Here is a 24,064-nt window from a genome sequence, read left to right as displayed (position 1 = left end):
CTGCAACGTTTTTCAGACGGGACATAAACAAACTGTAAATGAACCCAGTGTCTGTGGTGCTCTGAAGAGAACGTGTGCAGGGGGAAATCAAGATGTCAGTCCGCATGGGGCTCTGAGCTTCGAGGTGTCTTCACTTAGACTATCCTACCTCTCACTCTCCAGCTCTGCATGACCTGGACAACCAAGAACCCCCCAGCAAATAGACACTCAGTTCCCTGGGGCAGATCCAGGCCCAAGCCTTTCGCGGCCTCATCCCGAGAACTGGCTTTTATTCAGCTCGTCTCAGCGTTCAGCAAGGACGGAGGAGAGGACGTCAATGCACGAAATTCAGCTATATTTTTTATATCAGACAATGCATATGATCACACACACACACACTCACACTGGAAAACTGGTAAGAATGAATAAGGTCAGCAGATTGTTCTGGTATCAATTTCCTGGCAGTGATCGTGTACTACAGTGGCCTAAGACAGTAACGTTGGGAAAAGCTGGGAGAAAAGTCCACAGAATGACTCCATATTGTCTCTACGACTACATATGAATCTGCCATTTTCTTAAAGTAAAAACTTTATATTTTTCTTTTTTTTTGGTACTGGGGGTGAACCCAGGGGCTTTCTACCTCTGGGCTACACTCCCACACCTATTTTATGTTTTATTTGGAAACAGGGTCTCACTAAGTTGCTGAGAGCTTAAGTAGCTGAGGCTGGCTTCTAACCTGCACAATCCTCCTGTTTTAGCCTCCCAAGTGCGGGGATTACAAGCGTGCGCCACCACGCCCGGCAAAAAAGTTTATATTTTGAGAAAGGAAGGAGAAACAGTTTTTGGAGGCAAAGTACATCTGAGAGAATAATATAGGATAGATATCAAAGACTAGTCTGACTTCGTAATTTCTTTAAATTGACTACTTACGTTAATAATTAAAATAATGGAGCTGGGCATGGTGGCACATACTTGTAATCCCAGTATTTGGGAAGCTAAGGCAGAAAGTTTGCAGGTTCAAGACCAGCCTCAGCAGCTCAGTGAGACTCTTAACAACCTAGCGACGCCCTGTTTCAAAACAAAAACAAAACTAAAAGAAGGGCTGGGGCTAGCTCAGAGGAAGAATACGTCCTAATATGCCCTGTGTCCAATCTCCACAAAATAACAATAACAATAACAATAATAAATATAATCATGTATAAATGTGTTTCCCAGTTTGCTGTGGCTCGTGTGCAAATCCACCTGGCTGGCTGTCCTCTGATACCGAGCTGGACTAGTCAACACTCTTCCTTTACCGGCAGGCCTAACGCCAGGCTGGAGTGCCGCCACAAGACCGAAGGCACTTCCTTCCTGGAGTCCAGGCCCCTTCCCCCTTTTTATTCCCTCCTTGGGGACTGGGGATTGAACCCGTGGGTGTTCTACTCTGAGCTATATCCCCAAACCCTTTTTATTTTTATTTTGTAACTGAGTCTCCCTAAGTCGCTGAAGGCCTCACTAAATTGCTGAGGCTGGCCTTGAACTCATGATCCTACTGTCTGAGTCCCCCAAGAACTGAGATTACAGGCAGGTAGTTCACCATGCCCAGACTCCCATCCATTTTTAATTCAGCACAGGAGCCAGGCCCAGAGGCACTCATTTCAGCAGCCCTCTTGGACAACCTCAAGCCAGTCTCAAACTATGAACTCTTTGCCCAGAAGCCTCGTGGTGGTTTCAGCCTCAGGCCACAGTTCCTCCAGCAAGGCACTTCTGCAGGTCAGCTTCCACCAGCTGCAGGAAACTGTCCTCCCAGGCCAGGGCTACTTCTGCAGAAGCTGTACCACCCTCTCCACGGGCTGCCGCTACAGACCAGCCCAGACTGGGGACACCGCGCAGCAACTAGCTGCTGCCACCGCCCAGCCCCAGCCTCTGGACAGCCCCTCACCACCTGGAGGAGGCCTCACCAGCCCGGAGGCTGAGATACTCCTAAGCCTTGGTTTCTTCACTGTCTACTTTCCTGAAGCCCAGAAGCAGCAGCTGTTTTTGTGCACTAATTCTGATCTCCACAACGTCTTCCTCAGCCTCTTCAGTACTTGACATTATCCTACTTAAAAATCTTTATATTGATTTTCCCTGTTTAAATTAAGGGTACACTTCCTGTCTCCTGAGCCCTGACTGATGCACACGTGCACACATGCACGCACACACATACGCACACACGGAGTGATAGGTACCCATACATGTGTGTATACTGATACATGCACACACATATGTAAGCATCCACAAAAATACATATGACAGCAGCACAAAGAACGGGAAGGAGAACTGGAAGTGCAACGCAGCGCTCTGGTGCGGCGTGTGCATGGGGAGCGGTAGTAACAGCACGTGAAGGGAGACCGCTAAGTCACAGAGGCACAAGATGCACATTACAACCTAAAATGAGGGACAGTTAGTAAGACAACAGTGCAACCAAAAGGAAATTCTAAAAAATAACTTAAAAGAAGGAAAGGAAGGAGGAGGAAATGATACAGAACAGCCGGGACAAATAGAAAGCAAGACAGTGGACTTAAAACTCAACCATATCAGTAACCACATTAAAAGTAAATGGTCTCCACACTCTAGTAAAAAGGCCTAGATTATCAGACTGGCCAGAACCCAGAGAACCAGCTAATGTCGACTTCACAAATCTACTCCAGTTATAAAGACAAAGTCAGACTGAATGTAAAGAATGTGTGTCCCAATTCTAACTCAGCAAAATAAGATCCTCTGGCACAGGTAACAACTGAAACACCAAGGAAAACACACACACACACACACACACACACACACACACACACACACCCCAATCCTAAGCCTCTGGATAGTAAACAAAACCAAGTCAATTCTGAAGGGAAAGTCACAATTTAAGAGTTAGCATGGTACTGGGTAAGTTTGAGTTTTCTTTTTTAAAAAGAGTAATTAGTCTAAAGCAGGGTACAGTTAGCATGTAAAATGGCTAAAATTCTGATAGAAAGTTTTAGGCTTGCCAATTTAAAGAGCAAGAGGACAGAGATCAGGACAACCAGAACCACCAGAAAGTGGAGAGAATACCAGAGACAATCTGAGCGGAGCACCCCAAAGTCCATGTACAAAATCTGCCTAAATCAATGGCAAACCTCAGAACTATGAGAGGAGGGAGAAATTATAGCTAAGGATAAAAGAACTAGACTAAGCTTTCAGCTGCCCTCCGGAAGACAAAGGTTATTATTGGAGTTACAAAGATTATTTATTTATTATATGAGTCAATTACTTGCTGAAACAAAAATATCAATAACCTCTGAAGAAATAAATTTCAGTCTAAAACATAACGTATATAATACATATATATGACATATACACACATATTTAATATATAAAAATAAAAACAGCCAGCAATCATAAAATAACTCAAATGTTAGAATAAGCAGACAGGAATTCTTTGTGTGGGCAGGGGGTAGGTACTGGAGATTGAATCCAGGGACATTCTACCTCTAAACTATAACTCCAACCCTACTTTTATTGATTTTATTTTCATTTTTTATTTTTGGTGGTATTGGGGGTAGAACCCAGGGGCTTTCTACCTCCAGACTATACTTCCAGACCTATGTTATATTTTATTTGGAAACAAGGTCTAAGTTGCTGAGGCTGGCTTCGAACCTGTGCGATCCACCTGTCTCAGTCTCCTAAGCACGGGGATTACAAGCGTGCGCCACCACGCCTGGCAACTTTTATTTTTTATTTTGAAACAGGATCTCCCTGAGTTGTTGATGGCCTCACTAAGTTGCTGAGGCTGTCCTTGAACCTGTGACCCTCCTGTCTCAGCCTCCCAAGTACTGGGATCACAGGCGTGCACCTCCACATGTGACTTCAGGAATTTTCTCAAGTAGTACTATCACCTACTTTGGACCGTGCACAGTGATACAAAACTAGATAGGCCTGCTTTTAAATGAGGCCCTTTAAGATGGAGAGCACCTGTTAATGATTAGCAGCGACATAGAGGGAAGTAAGGTGCTGCTATTTGGGCCCGGGGAGGCCCGGCACTCCTGGCGGCCACACAGCCGGGGAGCAGGCAGGGATGAAGAGGCGGGCCTGTAGGCCAAGGCCTTTGCTGCGTTCGTTCGGGGCATTATCCAAACACCTTTCTGCCGAGGCATTTCACCGGTGGGTTTAAATGCAGCCGGTGAGTTCTGGAGGTCACAGTGACTGGGAGCTAGGCACCAAGGCATGTCCGATATCCATGCAGGGTTGAGGGCCACAGGCCGGCCGAGCGTGCACGCGCTGGCCACACGGAGGCTCACCCGGAGCAGTGACGTGAAGCATGCCGTGAAGCATGCCGGTCCCACACTGAGCACTCGCTGGAGGGGAAGGAGGGGACAGAGCTGGAAACCGGGTCCAGGGTGCCTGAGCTCTGCTTCAGCTACGAGAAGGCCCAACTTACACTTAAAACAGATGCTGGGGCAACGTAAAATTGTAAGTATTCACTACGCCCTGTCATTTTTACAAAAGAAAATAGCAAATCCCAGCAGAGAAACAGAAACTTCAAAAAAATCCTAAAATTAAAAAAATGCTGGGAAACGATGGGCATCAGAATGAAGATGACAAAGAACAGCCAAGGAGCGTGGGGACAGAGCCGCACGCGTGGTCCAGTGTCAGGGCAGAGAGGACGGCTCGGAGGGGGCCGAGGGAGGCTGGCGGTGCACACGGAGGGACACGCGGCCGCGCAGCTCTGACCGGAGTCGAGGAAGGACGGAGGGGACGACTCAGAAAAACAGTTCAGTGGCGCGTCGCTGAATCCTAAGGATGCCTTTCCAGAATCGGGCCGCGTTCTGGAAGGCACCCTTAGGTGCTGCTGAGCTCCGTGCGCGTCAGATGCGCACGCCTACGAGGCAGTGCAGCGCCGCCAGCCCGACGCTCATGGGCCCCTCCTGCGCACGGGCTCTCTTGAGCTCTGAGGCGGACTCACCCGGCATCACATGGCGCAGAAGGGAATGGGTGAAAACATGCCAAATTTGGTAAAAGACACGAATTTACAGATTCAAGCGCTCAGCAAACTTCAAGACCCGTGCAATGGAACTCCTATGGAGATAAGCTGCTAAAGCCAAGGCTACAAAGAAAACCTTGAAAGCAACCAGAGAAAAACGACATATAAAATAGATGTGAAAGAAATTAGAATCCCACCAACTTCTCATAAGAAACTATGGGGGGGGCAGTCAAAATGCCTAGAGAAAGCTCCAAGAAGAAGAAAAAAAAAAAAACAAAAAACGATTTAGCCAGCCCTTAACGACACTGTACATAACTGGGCGTGGAGAATCTGTTACAGTCCTCGTGTTCACCATTGCCTTGCCTTAAAGCCCCCCTGGATTTTTATGTAGTTTTAAAATCTGGGGAAGTCTTTAACAAAATTCCATAGCTGTTTCAAATAAAATTCTCAGGAGAAAGAGGAATTACTGGCGTGACCTCAGAGAGTGTCCACTGAACCCCGAGAGCTGGGGTTTCTGCCCTGGCTGGGGGCTCCCTTCAAGTGTGAGCCAGACCCGGGGACGCACTTCTACTGGACAGATGCTGGTGTCGCTTCCAAGGCTGAACTGCAAAGAGTACGGCTTCTTCTCTGGCTCCTTTGCTTGCTTGCGCTCAGGGACACTAGCCGCGGTGTTGAGCTACACTGCAGGAGGCCGCGTGGCCAGAGCAGCTCCTCCTCTGGCCTCTCAGCAGCCAGCAAGGAGTCCTTCAGCCCAGTGGTGGACAGAACCGATGCCAGCCACGGAACAGGACCCGCCTCTGGAGGAGACGCGCCTGGCCAGCAGTGCGCTGGAGCCTGACACACTGAAGCAAAGGCGCCAGCTGAGCCCTGCCCGGGTCCAGGGCCTCAGAAAACACCAGGCTACCAGTGTTGGTCTTTGAAGTTGCCGTACGTGAGGGTGATTTGTTAAGCAGCAGGAGATCATTAATATAGGTGGATATTGGCCTGACACAATAGATCACCCAAAGTCAAACCAAGAAAAGAACATGAGCAATGCAAGAAGGCAAGTGTCCTGCGATGCAAGCGGGAGACTGCTAAGAAGAAAGAGGAACATGAGATCTACGCTTATTGTCCTTGGGGCTACACTAACAGTCCTAAGGTGGATGCACTGAAAACAAAGGTACAAATAGATTATTTAGCATTATAAAGGTAATCATCAAGAGAACTAAAACTAATGAAGTATGGAGGATTCCGAGAAGGAGACCTTCACTGTCTATTTTAAACATTTTATAGCTTCTGGCTGTTTACATCAATGTTATAGTCAGATATAAAATGTTCCCTAAAGAGCTTATTTATTAATGTTCAGGGTTCAGTTAAGTCATGAGAGTTGTAATCTCAGTAAGTAAACCTATTACGATAATGGGTGTTGGCCTGGGCTGATTGGGTGTGACTGGAGGTGGTAGGGGGGCTGCAGCCTTGGGATTGTATATGGTTCCTCTTCCCTCTCTCTCTCTTGCTTCCGGCCTCCATGATGCGAGAACATAGCCTTGCGCTTTCCCTCTCTCCACTTTCTACAGCCATGCCCTTAGATCCATGGTCCCCAGCCTCACATGGACTCAACCCCAAAACCTCCAAGGGAAGCTGTGAGCAAAGAAATCTTCCCTCCTCTAGGATTCATGGTCAGGTCTTTGGATTATAACTGTTAAAATACTAAGACAATCAAGTAGCACAGTAGCAGTCGTAGTAGTAGTAGTAATAATAACAAATTTTCCCAATTACACGGACTATCCAGAAGGATTCTTCGACAACACACTGTAACCTAAAGGGAAAAAAACACATCCTTCATCATCTTCACTGCCTCAGATGAGATATTTAATTACCTCCCTAAATGGTAAAATACTTCAAAATACTATTGGGTCTACCTACAGGAGCACCATGATAATGATACCAAAATAAAACAAATCAATACATTAAAATTATATATCCTATTATTGCAAGTAACTTTTTAAGTTATTTCTGTTCTTGTTTTTTAAAAATTTGAATAAACAGACTCACAGTTCCACAAGGTTTGGAAGCTTCTGAGCAAGGTTTTCTGGCTGAAAATTAAAAACTCAGAATTAAATTTTATTTTTGAGTAATGCATAAACATTTCTACTTAGTTTAAACACAAAGTACTATCTTCTTGAGGAGTGAAATTCTTAAGAAAATGCTAAAGTAATAAATCAGCAGGTCTGGATTTCATGTTTATGTAGACCATAATATAATTTATAAACTTGAACACTTGAAGTGAATGTCCCCTAGGAAACCAGAAAGCTCATGGTCCATGGTCACAAAGACATAAAAATGTGCTTAACACACACAGACAGAAGGAGGAACACCATGGGACTACAGAGCCAGAGACAGGAGACATGCACTTGTAAGCCAAGGGCCTGAGGCCAGCAAAAGACAGGGAAGTTTCCCCCTCGGAGCCTAGAAGAGAACAGGGCCGGCCCTGACCACACCTTCGTTTTGCACTCTGACCTCCAAAACTGTGAGGAAATGCATTTCTCTCATTAAAGCCAATTTGTGGCACTTTGTCATGGCAGCCTAAGATAGTAACACAGCCGAAACCCCCAAGTTGTGCCCCTACAGAAAAAGAAAGGAAAGGACCTGGGGCCTCAGGGGCCAAGATCTAACAAAGCCCAGAAGAGACCAGAGCAGAGCACTTGAGGTCCCAGCGAGGCTCAGACCTGCCCGGGGCCCCTAGAGCGAGGAGAGGTGTGGGTGGCAGAGAGGAAACGGACATTGGAAGGAACTAGAGCGAGTTCACCACAGGTTGAAAGCAGGCTTCTCTCTGCAGGACGCCCTGGGTAAGGGGAAAACCTCCAGTAAACAGCTGAAAGTCAGCCTGCACACACACACACACACACACACACACGCACGCACGCACGCACGCACGCACGCACGCACACACACACGCACGCACTTGAAACTTACATGCACACAAAGATGTAAAATACAAATCATTAAGACGGAAGGAGCATACAAAGTCAGGATTTTTTTCATTTTACATTTAAACATATAGTAGATATGAATTGCAAAGAATCAGAAATGGCTTTTAAAAATAGGTCTGACTTGAATTTTGAAAAAAATAATAATTATAACAAGTTGACCCAAGATGAGAGGAGGCTGGCGCTGGTTAGCCTTCTAAGCACAGGAAGCAACAGAGGAAAAAGAGGAAGAGAAGGAGGTAGTGATTAGGGAATATAATATATATTGCACAGATAATTTATTCTGCTACAACTCCATAACACCAGTCCTAAAGAAATCATAGATTTTTAAAAATCCTGTTACATAAACAATTGTCTCAACAGGAAAACTCGAGTATTGGCGAGTAGGAAGCTTTACATTTGTAAGTGGTTTTTATAGAGAAAGTTAGTAAATGGATGCCTCTAGGAAAGGGACTAAGATTGCTATTTATTTACTTGTATTGTTTGAGTTTTCAAAAATAAGCAGAAAAATAAAAAGCAGGAGAATTTGAGAAAACAAAAGTTAGATTTTAAAATGCATGCATAGTATGAACTGTTCAATAATTGATTAGTCAACCATAATGTATATAATTTAAGATATAAACAGGAGGACAAGTGGCATTAGTTTGACAGCCTGGGCCATTGAGAATGAAGAGACATAACATGGCAAGAAACACATCGCTGAGGGCCCCTGTTCTAAAGAATAACTTTCTTACAATCCCTAACCAGGCATGGCGGCCCACGCTTGTAATCTCAGTATTTGGGAGGCTGAGATGGGAGGATCGAAGGTTTGGGGCCAGCCTCAGCTATTTAGTGAGGCCTTCCACGACTTAGTGAGACGCTGTTTCAAAATAATATAAAAATAGGTCTGGGGGGTAGCTCGGAGATAGAATGCCCGAGTTCAATCTTCAGTATCGAAAAAAACCTAAACGCCAATGGAAACCCACCAACTTATTTTAGACAAGAAATAACATTATTCATTTCCTATTGGCATACAGATACATTTTACAGCAACAGTGTCCCAAGCTGCATACATAAATCTTTTCTCTTTTTTGACAAATAAATCTCACAGATATAAATGTTATTATAAAGTGAATGAGGCATTTATTGGGTACCCACTCTTTTTTTATTTTTATTTTTTGAGGTGGTGGGGATGGAACCCAGGGGCATTGTACCTCCGAGTCACACCCTCAGCCCTATTTTTTTAGCCTTTTTTAAAAATTATTTTTGAAACAGGGTCTCACTGAGGTGCAAAGGGACTTGCTAAGTAGCTGAGGCTGTCCGTGAACTGCGATTCTTCTGTCTCAGCCTCCCGAATGCTGGGATTCCAAGCGTGCGTCACCTCGCCCGGCCCCGCTCTTGACAGAGCCACTTACAGCTTTAAAATGACACAGGCGGTGACTCTTCTCTTCCAGTGCTTTGCTCTCCGGATGCAACGAGGTTCCACGAAAGCTCATTTTGTAGAGAGCCTTCCTCGGTCTCACTCACACATCTATCCAAGTACTTGGAGTTTCCCTGTCAGCATCGGCATCTCTCTTAGTAAGGAGAATATACAGTTTCATCAGCCAGAACCCCCACAAAGCATCCGAGGAAAACCAGAGGATTCGGAGGAGGGGCTTCATCACAGCTTCTCCTATAAACAGGAAAGTTCTTTGTGGGCACCAAAGAACTGCCTTAGACCCCGCTCCTCCCCTGCTACACCACCACTACTGTGTCTGGCTGACTCCAGGCCCGTCCTCTGGGGGTGTGCCTGGCTCCATCAGGTAGCACTCTAATCTTTCAATGACAAACTAGTGAGTTATTTTGAGTTGTAGATAATGTACGCAGTTAGGCACAGAGAAATAATGCTTCTGTGCCAAGAGAGCATCGTTATGACCTAAGCAACAAGTGTGTTGTGTTCTTATTTAAGAATAAGCATATTGGCTTTGAGAAAATTACAGTTCATTAGAATAGTGCTTCTTAAAAATACAAAAGAAAATCACTTATGAATAAATGCTCAAATAGCTGCGCAGCCAGGGCGCAGGCGCCGAGTGACACCTGCTGGTGTTCTTTAGTATCACTTCCTGCTTCCCAGCATCACTATTTAGAAGCAGTGGAGCTCGAGGATATCTAGGAAAGAGACTGAACAACTAAAAGTTACTGTCAAAATGTTTGTTACGCTGGCTGTGGTGGGCGCACGCTTGTCATCCCCACGCTTGGGAGGCGGAGACAGGAGGATCACGCAGGTTCAAAGCCAGCTGCACTGGCTTAAGAGACCGTTTCCAAACAAAAATATAAAATAGGTCTGGGAGTGTAGCCCCGAGGTAGAAGGGTTTCCAGGAACCCCAGCACCACCAAAAATAAAAATAAAAAAATAAAACGTTTGTTACTGTAGGTGACAGAAGTCTAAAGTTAGATTATGGGTAGCAAAGAAGTTAGTGTTTCTCAATTCACAGGGTTTGCAAGCTATTCAGTTTTAATATATTTTTAAATTTAAAATCCTGATTAGAACAATAGTCTTAAAGTGTTTCTCAAGTACATTATTAGTATTATTTCCTTCTTTTTTCAGTTTGACACAGAAAAGTTTTAACAAATAATGTGAACCTAGACTCTTAATAGGAGCATAAATCCTTTGCAACTCAGTGAGACCCTGTTTCAAAATAAAGAATAAAAAAATAGGGCTAGTGGTATATCTCGGAGGCATAAAGCCCTTGGGTTCCACCCCGAGTACCACAAAAAAAAAGCATAAATTTCTGTTAAATTACTTGAAAATTTGTTTTTCTAAATTGAACCAAAGATTTTCCTCACTAAAACTAACATCATCACTTAACTAAAATTTTCTTGATAAACAATGCAAAAGTAAACTTTAGCAAGTACAGTTTAAGAATTATCACCAGATGCTTTAACATATACGTTCAAACTCTCCTTATGTGAAAATACTTTTAAAACTATATCCTATAACAAATACTTGAAGTACTCTGCAAACCACAGCTTGCCCGAGTTCTCTGGTAGGCACAGTACCGCCTCCTTCCTGGTCCTCTCTTGGGTCCTTGGTGGGGCCCTGCTCTCTCCTCACCATGGCCACAGAAAATGACTTGCACTGGTCAGTGAAATTAGGTCTAGTTTACGTGGAATCCTTAAAGAGCTTGAAGGCAGAAGACCTCGCGCTTTCCACAGAGATCTCCAGAGGGTGGAGACTTGGTCAGGCTTCATCCCGGAGCAAGGACGCCCCACACCTGAGTTCCCAGGCAACGCGAGACTGTAGAGAAGAGAACAAGTAGCATCCGTGCTGAGGGAAGCCCTCGGGACTCCGAGCTGAGCTGATACCTGCTCCATCCTGGCCTCTAACAGCACATTCCAGAGAAGTGGCAACTTAAACGCTCCTTAGCTCCTATAGTAATTATCAAAAGTAAAATCAAGTAGAATGAACTTAGATCACTATCTCACACTATATACAACTTGAAATGTGCCAAGAACTTAGGTTTAAGAGTTAAAACCATAACTCATAGAAGAAAAAGTTGGAATAAATCTCCTTGACCTTGAATCTGGCTATGGATTCATAGCTGTACGTAAAGTATGGGCCGCAACAGGGAAAGTAAGGAAACTGGACTTCAAAAAAATTCATTACTAGAACATTAAAAGATACCATACGGAATCAGAGAAAATACTTATAAACTTGAAAAGGTTCTGGCACCCAGAATATAAAAAGAATTCTTACAACTTCAATAATAGCAAATGACTTAAAAAGATAGGCAAAGGATATAAACAGACATTTCTCCAAAGAAGACATACGCTGCCGCTTGAATCCTGAATGTCCCACCAAGGCCCAGTGGTAACACTGGGTGCTGTGGGAGGCAGCGGACCTTTAAGAGGTGGGGCCTGGGGAGGCCTTTAGGCCCTGGGGGCTGCCCTGAGGGGCCTGAGGGACCTGGTTCCCTCTTTCATCTCTTTCTTCCCAGTCATGAGGGAGCAGTTTTGCCCCACCATGTACTTCCCACCTTTGCCATCTGGGTCTGCTCAGTCTCGGACTAGAACCTTTAAATAAAATAAACCTTCTCTCTTTATAAGCTGATTGTCTCACTTATATACTATTCCATTACTGTCCATCCAGTTATAGCTACTATAAGTTGTTACAGTAACTGAAAGCTGCCTAGCACCATATACAAATAGCCAGGGGGCACATGGGAAAACGCTCAGCATCTCCAGTATTAGGGAAATGCACGTCAAAACCACAATGAGGGACCACTTCACATCTATAAAGACAAGTCAGAAAATGGAAAATATCAAGTGTTAGCAAGGATGTGGAGGATTTAGAACCCTGGTATATGGCAGGTGATCATGAAAAATGGCTCAGCCACTGTACCCAAAAGCTTGGCCATTCCTCGAAAGGCTAAATGCGGAGTCATATAACCTCACCATTCCTCCCCCACATATATACAAAATAATTAAAAACAGACCCTCAATCCAGATGTGCACACTCAGGCTCACAGGAGCGCAATTTACAAGAGCCAAAGAGTGGAGCAGCCCACATGTCTTGTCAATGGCTGAATGGATAAACGCACGGCGGCATATTCAATGAAATCCTCCTGATCCATAAAAATAAATGAAGCGTGAGGATACACGGCAGGACTCGGATGAAGCTTGGAAGTAGTTTCTAAGTGGAAGAAGCCATACACAGAATGCCACATTTTCTGTGATCCCATGTGTATAAAGGATCCAGAAATCATAATTCCCTATGAAGAAAGAACAGACTGGTGGCTGCCAGGCCTGGGAGTGGGGGCTGGAGTGAGGACAGGGAGGGGGAGAAGCTGATTAAAGAGTGAATGTCTTGCTCTGAAGTGACAGAAATGCCTGGAAGTAGATAGAGCTGGTGGCACAGCATAAACATATTAAACACTACTGACCATTTGCTTAAAAATGACTCTTTGGATGCCAATGTCACCTCAGTAGATTAGCTGAAATTATTTTAGTTAAAAATAACTAATGAGCTAGGCATGGTGGTGCACGCTTATAATCCCAGTACTTGGGAGGCTGAGATGAGAGGATCGCAGGTTCACAGCCAGCCTCAGCTACTTAGCGAGGCCCTCCACAACTGAGTGAGACCCTGTTTCAAAATAAAGAATAAAAAAAAAACAGGGCTGGGAACGTAGCTTAAAGGTAGAATGCCCTGGGGTTCCATTTCCAGTACCAAAAAAAAGTTAATGAAACTTTGGTATTAAAGGAAAAAAAGGACCTTGTTCACGATGCCCTCAAGGAGCTTTCTAGTTGCGTCAGTGACTTGATACCATACCTCCTGATCCCTGCATAGCACAAGGTAAATACCATGTGTCGAAATGACAACACCTGTGGCAGGCCTCTTTCCTGCCAGAGATATTTGCCTATTCCTCCTCCAACAATTCTCTCCATTTTCCTCATGTTATAGAACAGCATTTATCAGTAAAGGAATCGGAGACGCCAGCTGATGTAGTAGTTACTGGCTCTGCAGTCGCGTGAAGCCCTGCAGAGCCCCTCTTACCGTCTGCCCCCAGGGCGCCATGCCATCCACAGCCCCCTCTTGGCTCACCTCCCACGAACTCTTGTTTTCCTTTCCTTATTCTTCTCTGTCATCATGGAAATATTCTCTTTTGGTGCTGTCCAATATGGCAGCTCCTAGCTACATATGGCTATCAAGCTCTTAAAATGTAGTTATGCACCTGAGAAACTGAATTGTTAACATTATTTCACATTAGTTTAACCATACATGGTTAGAGCTATCATACTAGAAAGTCAGAATTTATACCTTCATACTAACAATTTTCCACTTAAACTCAGCTTTTAAATGTAAAACACAGAGGACAAGTGCTTAACTATATAATGAAAAACTTTTATGTTATTTTTTAGAAATAAATGGAGCGTCTGTTTAGCATTCACAGAGACTGACATAATTATCATCTTGAGAAATGTAACTCATGCGAGGGAAACAGCTCAGTGGTAGAGTGCTTGCCTAGCATGTGTCGGGCGAAAGATTCATCCCCAGCACCTAAAAAAAAAAGTACAACCAAAAAATGTAAGTTGGGAAAACCTAAGTAGCTTAAAAAATCTAAGTATCTTTGAAACTGCAAAAATAAAAAACAAATTTCAAGACTGATATTTTTAATTTGACAAAGACTTACAAAACCTACGCTCAAATTAAAAAAAAATTATATTCAATACAGTTACAACAATAAAGTGTGTATTTGAATTTGATAAAAAATTTGTCTGCCAAAACATCATTTTCAAAAGAAAAAAAGCATTATATATTTCTAAGTATTAATCTCAAAAATATTTGCTTGAAAATAAAGGTCACATAAATATCATAAGGATTAAAGGCTAGAGGATAATTTGCCCTCATCTAGTTTTCTATTTTCTATTTTAAACTATTTAACATTAAGTATGGTTTTATAATTGGAATTTTCAAAGCAACAGAAAAATACCCAAAAAAGAAGAGTAAACACTTATTTACAAAAACAGGCCAACCACTTAAGATTATACCTAGACTGAATAACTTTATAAGTTTATGACATAATTACTGGATTGGAGGACATGTCCTAAGCTGTGTCTGAAATATCAAGCTCCTTCCTTCCGTAAGTATCTGTTGACCGATCTGATGGCGCTAATATTTAGAAACTGTTGTGTCAGCTTGTATAGGTACTTCATTATAGTATAGTGAATGTCGAAAGATAAGATTTAAAGTCCACTAGGAAATAAATAGCAACGACTCTTGAGCCCTTTGTTTACAAACAGAGCCTTTCAGAAGTGAAAGAAAATGCTCTGATGTAAGGGCCCCCTTGACACTCCTAAAACCCTCCCTCCTAACTCCCCAGAGGGAAACTGCGAACCTCAACAAGCAGGTTAAGCTAGTTTCCCCACATTTCATTTAAGAGAATATACAATGATATGTTTTTAAAATATTTTTATTAATTTAGACTTTACTCTAGAGGTAAATGTCACAGAGGTTAACTAGTAAAATACATATAACATGTAGCTCCTCATTACTCCACAGTGGATGGGTGTGGTCAATTTTTAACTACATGTGCTAGGCTAGAAATAGGTCATCATTAATTACCTGCAGAATTAAAATGAAAGCCAGACAAACTGAACTACAAATGAGATTTTACATTTGTTTTAACTGACTATAAAAGTGACATTAGACCCATTCATTAAGTTTAGTTTCTTTATTCCTTTCTCTCTCTCTCTCTCTCTCTCTCTCTACCTCTACCTCTACCTCTCTCTCTACCTCTCTCTCTGATACCTCTCTCTCTCTCTCTCTCTCTCTCTCTCTCTCTCTCTCTCTCTCTCTCTTTCTCTAGCACTAGGCATGGAACCCAGAGGTATTCTGCATCCAAGCTGTACCCCTAGCCTGATTTTATTTCTCATTTGGAACAGGGTCTCACTAGGTTGCTGAGGCTGGCTACAAGTTCAGTATTTTCTAAGTTCGGTTCCTTCAAAAAGAAAAATTATCCATGTATTGATAAAGCTCCTTGTAGCTTTAAAATTTCATGATTCAATAAATATAATTACATTTTAAGTCAGGTATGCATTTTTCCTGAAAAAAATGAGAGAGGTTTTCAATTATGACATGTAAAAGGCTTACCTACAGTTTTTTTTTAACTATTGACAAAGAAATACTTGTCAATTAAGTAGTTAACAATGAGCCAGTCGTGGTGGCGCACGCTTGTTATCTCAGTACTTGGGAGGCTGAGACAGGAGGATCGCAGGTTGACGGCCAGCCTCAGCAACTTGTGAGATCCTCTGAAACTTAGTGAGACCCTGTTTCAAAAATAAAGAATAAAACAGGGCTAGGGTGTAGCTCGGAGGTAGAATGTCTCTGGGTTCAATCCCCAGTATCAAAATAAATAAATAAATAGTTAACAAAGAAATAAAAACTTGTAAAAATTCAACGAGAAAAGAAACTTTGATTTATAACAAAACTCAATTTTCAGGCACGTCTGCATTACCAAGACAGGTCACAGCTGTGACGGTTGCTTTCCAGGACCATCGCGCCTATTACACAGGACCACTAAGTCACAAACAGACCACTGCACCTATTCCGTGTAAGAAATAATAAAGATGCTCACGAATAGGGCTCTGGTGGTGACTGGAGACCGTGCCCTCCAGCAGCAGCTGAAGCTTCCAGGGTCCAGTAGATGAAGGGAAGGCAACAGCTCCCTGTCCTGGGACTAAAACTGAATCCCTTCCACTCCCCTGCCACTCAGCTGCCCGACACTCCTGCATCGTCTCCTTCGCTGTTGCCCCTCAAGCTGTTCCAATGCACATCTGCTCCAGATCCTGTGACAGCCTGACCATCCCTAATTTAAAAACCCCAAATTCAAAATGCTCCCCAAATCTAAAACTTGCAGACCACACTGGCTGCAGTCAAAACACAGGTGCATTAAAAATGTTGCATAAAAGCCGGGTATGCTGGGTACACTTGTAATCCCAGCATTTGAGAGGTGGAGACAGGAGGATCACGGCTCGAGAACAGCCTCAGCTACTTAGGCCCTTTGCAACTCAGGGAGACCCTGTTTCAAAATATAAAATAAAAATAGAAAAATAGGGCTAGGAGTGTAGCTGGAGGTAGAATGACCCTGGGTTCCGTCCCTAGGACTGCAAAAAAAAAAAAAAAAGTTTCATAAAATTGCCTTTAGGCCATATGCACAAAAAAGTACATAAGCAACTATCTCATTATGTATATGCAAATATTCCATCATCTTGCAAGTGAAAATGCTGATTCAAATACACACTAGTGTAAAATTCTACCAGACAAGGTTCAATCAACCGGCATAAACGTCATTCCAATATCCACTCCAGCGGGATAATCAGTGTCTTCAGAATTTTTTTAATCTTTACCAACCTGATAGTTCAAACTGGCCAGTGACTTGTTGCTTTTTTCTAATGGAAGCTGAAATCTTTTTACGTATGTTTAGTATCCATTCTCATTTCTTTTATCATTTGCTTGTTTATATTTGAGATGGAAAATCACCAATGTTTTCTCCTTGGGCCAATAGGAACGAAAAAACATGTGTGCCTCATTCCCTAACCCTATCAGGAATGTGACTGACAAACCTCTTCTCCCTTCCACCTCAGTAGAATATACTTTTTAAGTTAAATTCTCTCTTGTTGCATAAATTGCCTAATCAGACTCCATCTGCTCTTATTATTTAGCATAAGCCCGAAATCCCCTCTTTCATTAAAATGTACATGCCTTCTTTTTCTCCATTCATATGTAAAATAAGAGGAGCAGCTGGCAAGAGCTTTATAGGTATGTGGAGATGTTGCTCAACTCCCCGGGAATGCCTACTGCCCCAGGAGACAGACTGACAGCACAGGACTCTGCTTTCACTCGTTGGTTGTCGAGAGGGCTTGTTTTCCTCTAAGCCTCTGGAGGCCTTTTATTTTATAAATGAGGGAAAAGAGGTCCAAAGAGGTCAAGCACACAGAAGCCGGGCCTGTGACCTTGTAGTTGTGAGTTTTGCTACTAAGCACTGAAACACCCCTTCCTTGAACTGCAGCCCTCAAATGCGTCCACTGCTAATTCCCGCCTTGGTGAAGGCTGCCTCCCTGCTGTCTTCTTCCTCCTCTTACAAAGACCCTAGCCACTGATCTTGGCTCCAAGGCTCTCAGCCCGTCTCCTCCACACCAGACTCTGTTGACATCATCAGAAACTTGTCCCTAATTACAGTGTCCGCCAGCCCAGATGCTCAGCCAGGCCTGGCACAACAGCCCTCACAACCCCGTCCTCTGGCCCCTCTCCACCCTCCTAGCCACTCACTCCACCCTCCTGGCCATTCACTCCACCCTCCTGGCCACTCACTCTACCTCCTGGTCACTCACTCTACCTCCAGGCCACTCACCCCACCCTCCTGGCCATTCATTCTACCTCCTGGCCATTCACTCTACCTCCTGGCCACTCACTCTACCCTCCTGGCCACTCACTCTACCTCCTGGCCACTCACTCCACCCTCCTGGCCATTCACTCCACCTCCTGACCATTCACTCCACCTCCTGACCATTCACTCCACCTCCTGACCATTCACTCCACCCTCCTGGCCATTCACTCCACCCTCCTGCCTTCACCACTGCTTTCTTCCTTGTCTCCAAATCAGGTCAGATGCCATGCCCCACATCGCAATCTCTCTCTTGCCCAATCCTGCACCGCCTTGGCTCCTCCGCATTTGGACTGCACCACCCACACCTGCGTGAACATGAAGCTCAGACAGTTCAGTACTGCAGGAGCGCACCCTTTGAACCAGCAGATGGTGCTGCCTCGGGCCTGGCTCCAAACGCCTCTGCGAGTGCCGACCCTTTCCCCAGCCAAACTGTCATGTGATTCTTCAACAAAACCCACTCTCCATAATCAAGATCTTGAAAATTCCAGGAGTATAAGAATCTGTTCCCTGAGAGCCCTCTTGTCAGTGTCTTGATAAGTGCTGGGTACTCAGTAAGTACTCAATAAATCCATGTTGAATGAATGGATAATACTCTTCCTCCAAAGTTCCTATCAAAGTCACTCTTGCATGTCATGAAAAGAGAATTGTCTTTCTAAAATCTCCTGCATTCCTGCTACATAAAATCCAAAGAGACGTGCAGTGCTCGGCAGTTCAGGCAGTTCTTGAGTACGGAACTCAAGACACAGTGCCTGCCGTGAAAGCGCTCAGCCTAGAACTCTTGTAATGGAGCCTTGATACAATTCTATTTCATATTCATCATTCATCCCACAACTGTGCGAATATGTATCAAATGACAAACACAAACCCTATGCTACTCCTACTGTCTTATTTATCTTACAACTATCTCAAAGATCAGGGACTTAGTCATTCAATTGCTTAGTAACTCAATTCTTGAACTGCACTTAAAATAATAAAAAAATTCTTTAAAACATTTTCTAAGGTAAATTAGGAACCCAAACCATAATGTGTTCTATACTACTTCTTACTCACCGATTAATTACATAGTAGAATTCCTACATAAACCAACTCATATTATGTTTAAAAAAGTTTGAAGGCCAGGCGTGGTGGCGCACACTTGTAACCCCTGCACTTGGGAGGCAGAGACAGGAGGATCGCGCAGGTTCGAAGCCAGCCACGCTGGCTTAAGAGACTCTGTTTCCAAAAATAAAAAAGTATAAAATAGGTTTGGGGGTGTAGCCCAGAGGTAGAAGGGTTTCCAGGAACCCCAATACCACCAAAAAAAAAAAAAAGTTTGAAGGTTTCTTAGCCATACAAATAAATGATAATACTGTATAATGAAATATTGCTTAAAAGAAATTTTTGTAGTACTAAGGCTTAAACCCAGGGCATTAAGGATTAAACCTCTGAGCTATACCCCCAGCCCTGTTTTACTCTTTATTTTGAAACAGCATCTCACTAAGTTGTGGAGGGCCTCACAAATTGCACTGGCTGAAAACCTGCAATCATCCTGTTTCAGCCTCCCAAGTACTGGGATTACAAGTGTGTGCCAGCATACCTGGCAAAAGAATACTAAATTGTAGCAAGGTGTGGTGGCACACGCTTGCAATCCCCTTGCTTGGGAGGCAGAGACAGGAGGATCGCGCAGGTTTGGAGCCAGCCTCGCTGGCTTAAGAGACCCTGTCTCCAAATAAAAATATAAAAATAGGTCTGGGAATGTAGCCCAGAGAAGGGTTTCCAGGAACCTCAGTACCACCAAAAATAAAAAATAAAAAAGAATTTTAAAATGTAAAATTTTTCTACCTCTTGATCTAGCAATCTTTCTTTAGAAACTATCTTATATATAAGTATGCAATATATACCAGGATAGATGTATATCTACTGGCCTACAAGTTAGTGTGATGACATCATGAAATGAAAAAGAGATCTGAAATATGTATAGTATTATTCTATGTTTATTACTAAAAGGAGGAAGGTCCAGAGAATATAGTGCATGGTTACATAAACTCAAGCAAGGGGTAAAGAGTGCCACGGGCTGCAGGTCTGTGTCTAGCCTGAAATTCATGTTGAAATCCTCATCTCCACGGTGTCAGGAGGTGGGGTTCTGAGGTGATTAGGTCACGAGGGCGGAGTCCTCACTAGAGACTGGGATCACTGTCTGTATAAAAGAGGCCCAATCCACTGGCCGGCATCGGAGCTTCTGTGAGGCAAGGCTGCTACTGAGGCCTCCGAGGCCTGGATCGGAGCCTGCCGAGGGGTTAGGCCGATGCCGGGGCCATCGGCTAGCATCGGAGCCTGCCGTGAGGAAGGCCAGTGCTGGGGCCTCCGAGGCCGGGATCGGAGCCAGCTGAGGGGTTAGGCCAGTGTCGGGGCCAGCGAGGCCAGAACCGGGGCCTCCCATGAGGCAAGGCCGCTACTTGAGCCAGCAAGGTCTGGATCAGTCCACCGGGTAGCCAGGCCACAACTGGGGCCGTCAAGAGTGGGATCAGTATTTTCAACGCGGCATGCACAGAGAAATATCGCAGAAAATTAAACCCAGATGCTTCCCCTAATCAGCAATAACTAGGAGGAAAGGGGCAACAGGAAGTAGTCGAGCTATAGAAAGGGCCCTATAGTGAAGTAATTAAGGTAACCAATCAGAGGGTATGGAATAGGGGAGGATGGAGCCTCTTTAAAAAGCAGGAGGTACATAAACATATGTATCAAAGTTAATCACCAAACAAGCATGGGATCGAGGGAGGGGGAGAGAATGGGATGGGGACTGGATGAAGGCTAATTGGATGATGTGTGCTTGTATATCCTCTCAAGTCTTGTATTCCAATGTGATGCATGATTACAATGCACCAATAAAAATAAATTTTAAAAAAGAGCAAAAAAAAAAAAATAAAAGAGGCCCAAGAGGAACCTTCTTTCCCTTCCACCAGTTGAGAGCTCAACAGGAAGGTACCATCTATGAAGCAGAAAGTGGAGCCTCCTCAGACACCCAATCTGCTGGTCTTGGTCCTAGACCTGTAGCCTCCCAAGCTGTGAACAACAGATTCTGTTGTTTATAGCCACCCAGTTTATTCCTCTATGTTGTTTGACCTAAGGGCAGGTATCACTTTTGTGATTAAAAACTAAGTTTATAAGTTTATAAAGAGGTGAACTTGTTCCTGTGCCTTAGCTCTGAAGACGAGCGCTCCCCAGGTTCTGAGAAGCTGGTGCACAATCTTATGACTCTGAGCCACTGCACCACAGCAAACCACGTGAAGGGCAGAGAGCGGCAGAGACCCTACCTCGGTGGCCACTTATCTCCCCACCAAGTGGCTTCCCGTGGTGAGAAGGGAGGAGGAAAGTGGAGAGCGCCAAGAGGAGGAGGCATCAAACACGATGAAACTATGGCAACATGAAACAGTGAACAACATGAAAATGGAAATGACTGGCAGGCATCCCAAGCTTGTTAAAAATAAGTAATAAACAGCCGGGCGTGGTGGCACACGCTTGTAATCCCCGTGCTTGGGAGGCGGAGACAGGAGGATCACGCAGGTTCGAAGCCAGCTGCGCTGGCTTAAGAGACCCTGTTTACACATAAAAAAAAAAAAAGTATAAAATAGGTCTGGGAGTGTAGCCCGGAGTCAGAAGGGCTTCCAGGAACCCCAGAACCACCACCAGAAAAAAAAAAAGTAATAAAAGCTAATTAATTAATCTGTAAAGTTTGAAATAGGGCATAGGTCCAATAGTGTGTCCCCTTCAGACAGTATTCAGTTCTAAGTCAAGTTCCACAAGTTGAATCTGCCATGGGAACTCTATTTCCTCTTCCACCCAGCAAATATCCTAAAAGCCCCGAGTCACCAGCTCAGAGCACTGTGGGACAAGCAGTATTCCATCTGCTTTCAAAGACGGCGCAGGAAGCCGTCTATGTCCAATACAATCAGGAAATGGGATGGCTTTGGGGTCACTGCTCTGATTCCCACCCCCAATATCTCCACAGAACTTTATAGGTTACAAAGTTCTTTGATACCTATGATTTTTTTTTTTTTTTTTTTTTTTTTTTGGCAGTACTGGGGATGGAATCTCTAACTCTGAGGAACACACCCAGCCCTATTTTTAATTCTTTATTTTGAAACAAGGTCTTACTACGTTGCAGAGGGCCTCACTAAGTAGCTGAGGTTGCCTGTGAACCCGAGATCCTCCTGTCCCAGCCTCCTAAGTACTGGGATTACAAACATGCGCCACCACGCCTGGCTTCAAATGTTTTAATTACAAAAAGAAAGCAGTTAAAACAAGATACATCTGCCTTTCATTGTACATGTGCAACCATTTAATCTTTGATGATTAAAAAGAGGTGGAACATGCATTTGAAACCCATGCTACGGGCCCTCACCATGCATCTATTTGAATTATACCACGGATGCGCAGATATTTTTCTAAATAAAAACTTGCAGCTGAGAAACTGTCACAAGATCAAAAGTCTACTTTAACTTTTATAAGCAAGGGTTGACTTTCTGAACAAAGTCTACTCCACTGGGCTATAACCAATGGTTAAGAAGTAATCCACTCACAAATTATTTTTGTTACGTAAGTACAATGGAAAAAGCTGGGCTATGATCCTTGGCAAAATATTTCTTATACTACTTCTTCCTCACAGGGTAAAAAACTTTAGGTAAATGTGGTTTCACAACATGCAATGATGAATTTGCAAAACGGATGCATGAAACTGAGTATAGATTGTCTAAGTTTAAAGAATAAAAAATCCAGTTTGAAAAAATCTAACTAGACATTCAACATTAACATATGTACCAAAATGCCAAACACTAAAAATAAAAGATATATATCCATTTACTTCCAGATACACCAAAGACAATCTTTATAATGCTTTACACTGTCTACTGTGGATGTTTTACAGAGATTTAAAAAAATTTCTAGGAACATATGTCATGTATATGAAATAATACCATATGCTTTCCAGATACTTAGGAGAGCCCAATATAGAGAAAGGAATAAAAACGGGGTCAATCCACAAAGAAACAGCAAGATGCCATAAATCAGCTAACAAGATTTAAATGTGGTTAAGTGATAACCAGAAAAGGCCATGTAAAGTAAATGTACTTAAAATGAAGACCAAATATATAATAAGTAGTGGAAATAAAAGCCTGATTAGAACATTTTCTTGAAAACAAATTTAAATAGTTTCTTCATCTTATATATAATAAAATGCAGATAATAATGAAAACTATGTGTTTATCCTTAGACCATAAAGAATGAATCAAAGTTGCTTCTGCAGCAATATTTTTTTCCAGCAAATTCTAACAGCCCAATTCTCATTCATTCTGATTTTCCAGGGCGATCTTCATAAGGAGGGTTTTGTTTCTTAACACTCAAGGGCTTCGTCAAGCTTTCCACTCGCCCCTCTAACACCTGCATCTTCAAATTATTTCTTTCTCATGCTATAACCCCAGTCGTCCTTGTTGGTCTTCCTCCTGCTTACCTTTTTAAACTAGGCTGTCGGGTGCTACAACATCTAAAATCATAAGAAGTTTAACACACAAAGAGAGCACAAGCCAGGAGAGACACACATGCTACATGGCGAGGGGTTTCTGAGTGACGACTCATTTTCTAAGTGGTACATTCTGAGTCTTTGCTTTCCTATACGACTCTTCCTGCAGGCTTAGGTAATTACTTCATAGCTGATCTGTGTATTACCTGCATATAGAACAAGAGGGCACACACATCTTGGTGTGACTAGCTTCGGATATGCGAGATGTAGCTTGGTCAGAGCCACATTTACATATGACGTTTTAATGCAATGTAATACTATACCAGGGTAGTAAGGGAGTTCCTTTTCATGTAGAGCCTCTCCAAGTACTGCAGCCCTTCACCTTTCAGCAACTCCAATGGAAAATGGTGCAGATTCCTATAATTTAAGAACAAATTCTTGTGCTTTTCAAGCCTTGCCACAGAGATCGTCTTACAAAGTTCGGATGCCATGACTGAACATTTCCCATCAGGCACACCGCAGCACTACATCTTGTCAAAGCTGGTCAATTTCTAGAAAGAGAACAAAAAAGTAATCATTTTCAGACTTCCCCAAGTATCATATAGAGTTATATGCTAACAGGTGTATATACTGTGTGTCTATATGTATAGACACACAATATATCCTGTAAAGATATCCTGTATTTTCTTTTATAACCACTAAGATTATTACATATATGTAGGAGAGTAAAATTAATAATTTA

The 24,064-nt window shown here is 43.3% G+C and overlaps 1 protein-coding gene across 4 annotated transcripts in view; it reads right to left on the bottom strand.

Annotated features, from left to right (window-relative positions):
- Nucleotides 1-23,830, bottom strand: part of LRRC28 (leucine rich repeat containing 28) — a gene marked incomplete at both ends in the record, with an annotated part of 134,187 nt that extends 110,357 nt beyond the window's left edge. For 2 of the 4 annotated variants that reach the window (XM_080692632.1, XM_080692633.1), the window contains 2 exons: nt 6,989-7,029; nt 23,646-23,813. In XM_080692632.1, the coding sequence (XP_080548758.1) occupies nt 6,989-7,029; nt 23,646-23,813 (209 nt within the window). Of the gene's footprint in view, nt 1-6,988; nt 7,030-23,645 lie in introns of all 4 variants that reach the window. The other 2 variants (XM_080692634.1, XM_080692635.1) reach the window with 2 other exon arrangements.
- Between the last annotated feature and the right edge of the window lie 234 nt (nt 23,831-24,064).

Source organism: Muscardinus avellanarius (assembly GCF_963383645.1).
Source record: "Muscardinus avellanarius genome assembly, chromosome: 3".
NCBI lineage: Eukaryota > Metazoa > Chordata > Mammalia > Rodentia > Gliridae > Muscardinus > Muscardinus avellanarius.
This window is presented reverse-complemented; position numbering and strand designations above follow the sequence as displayed.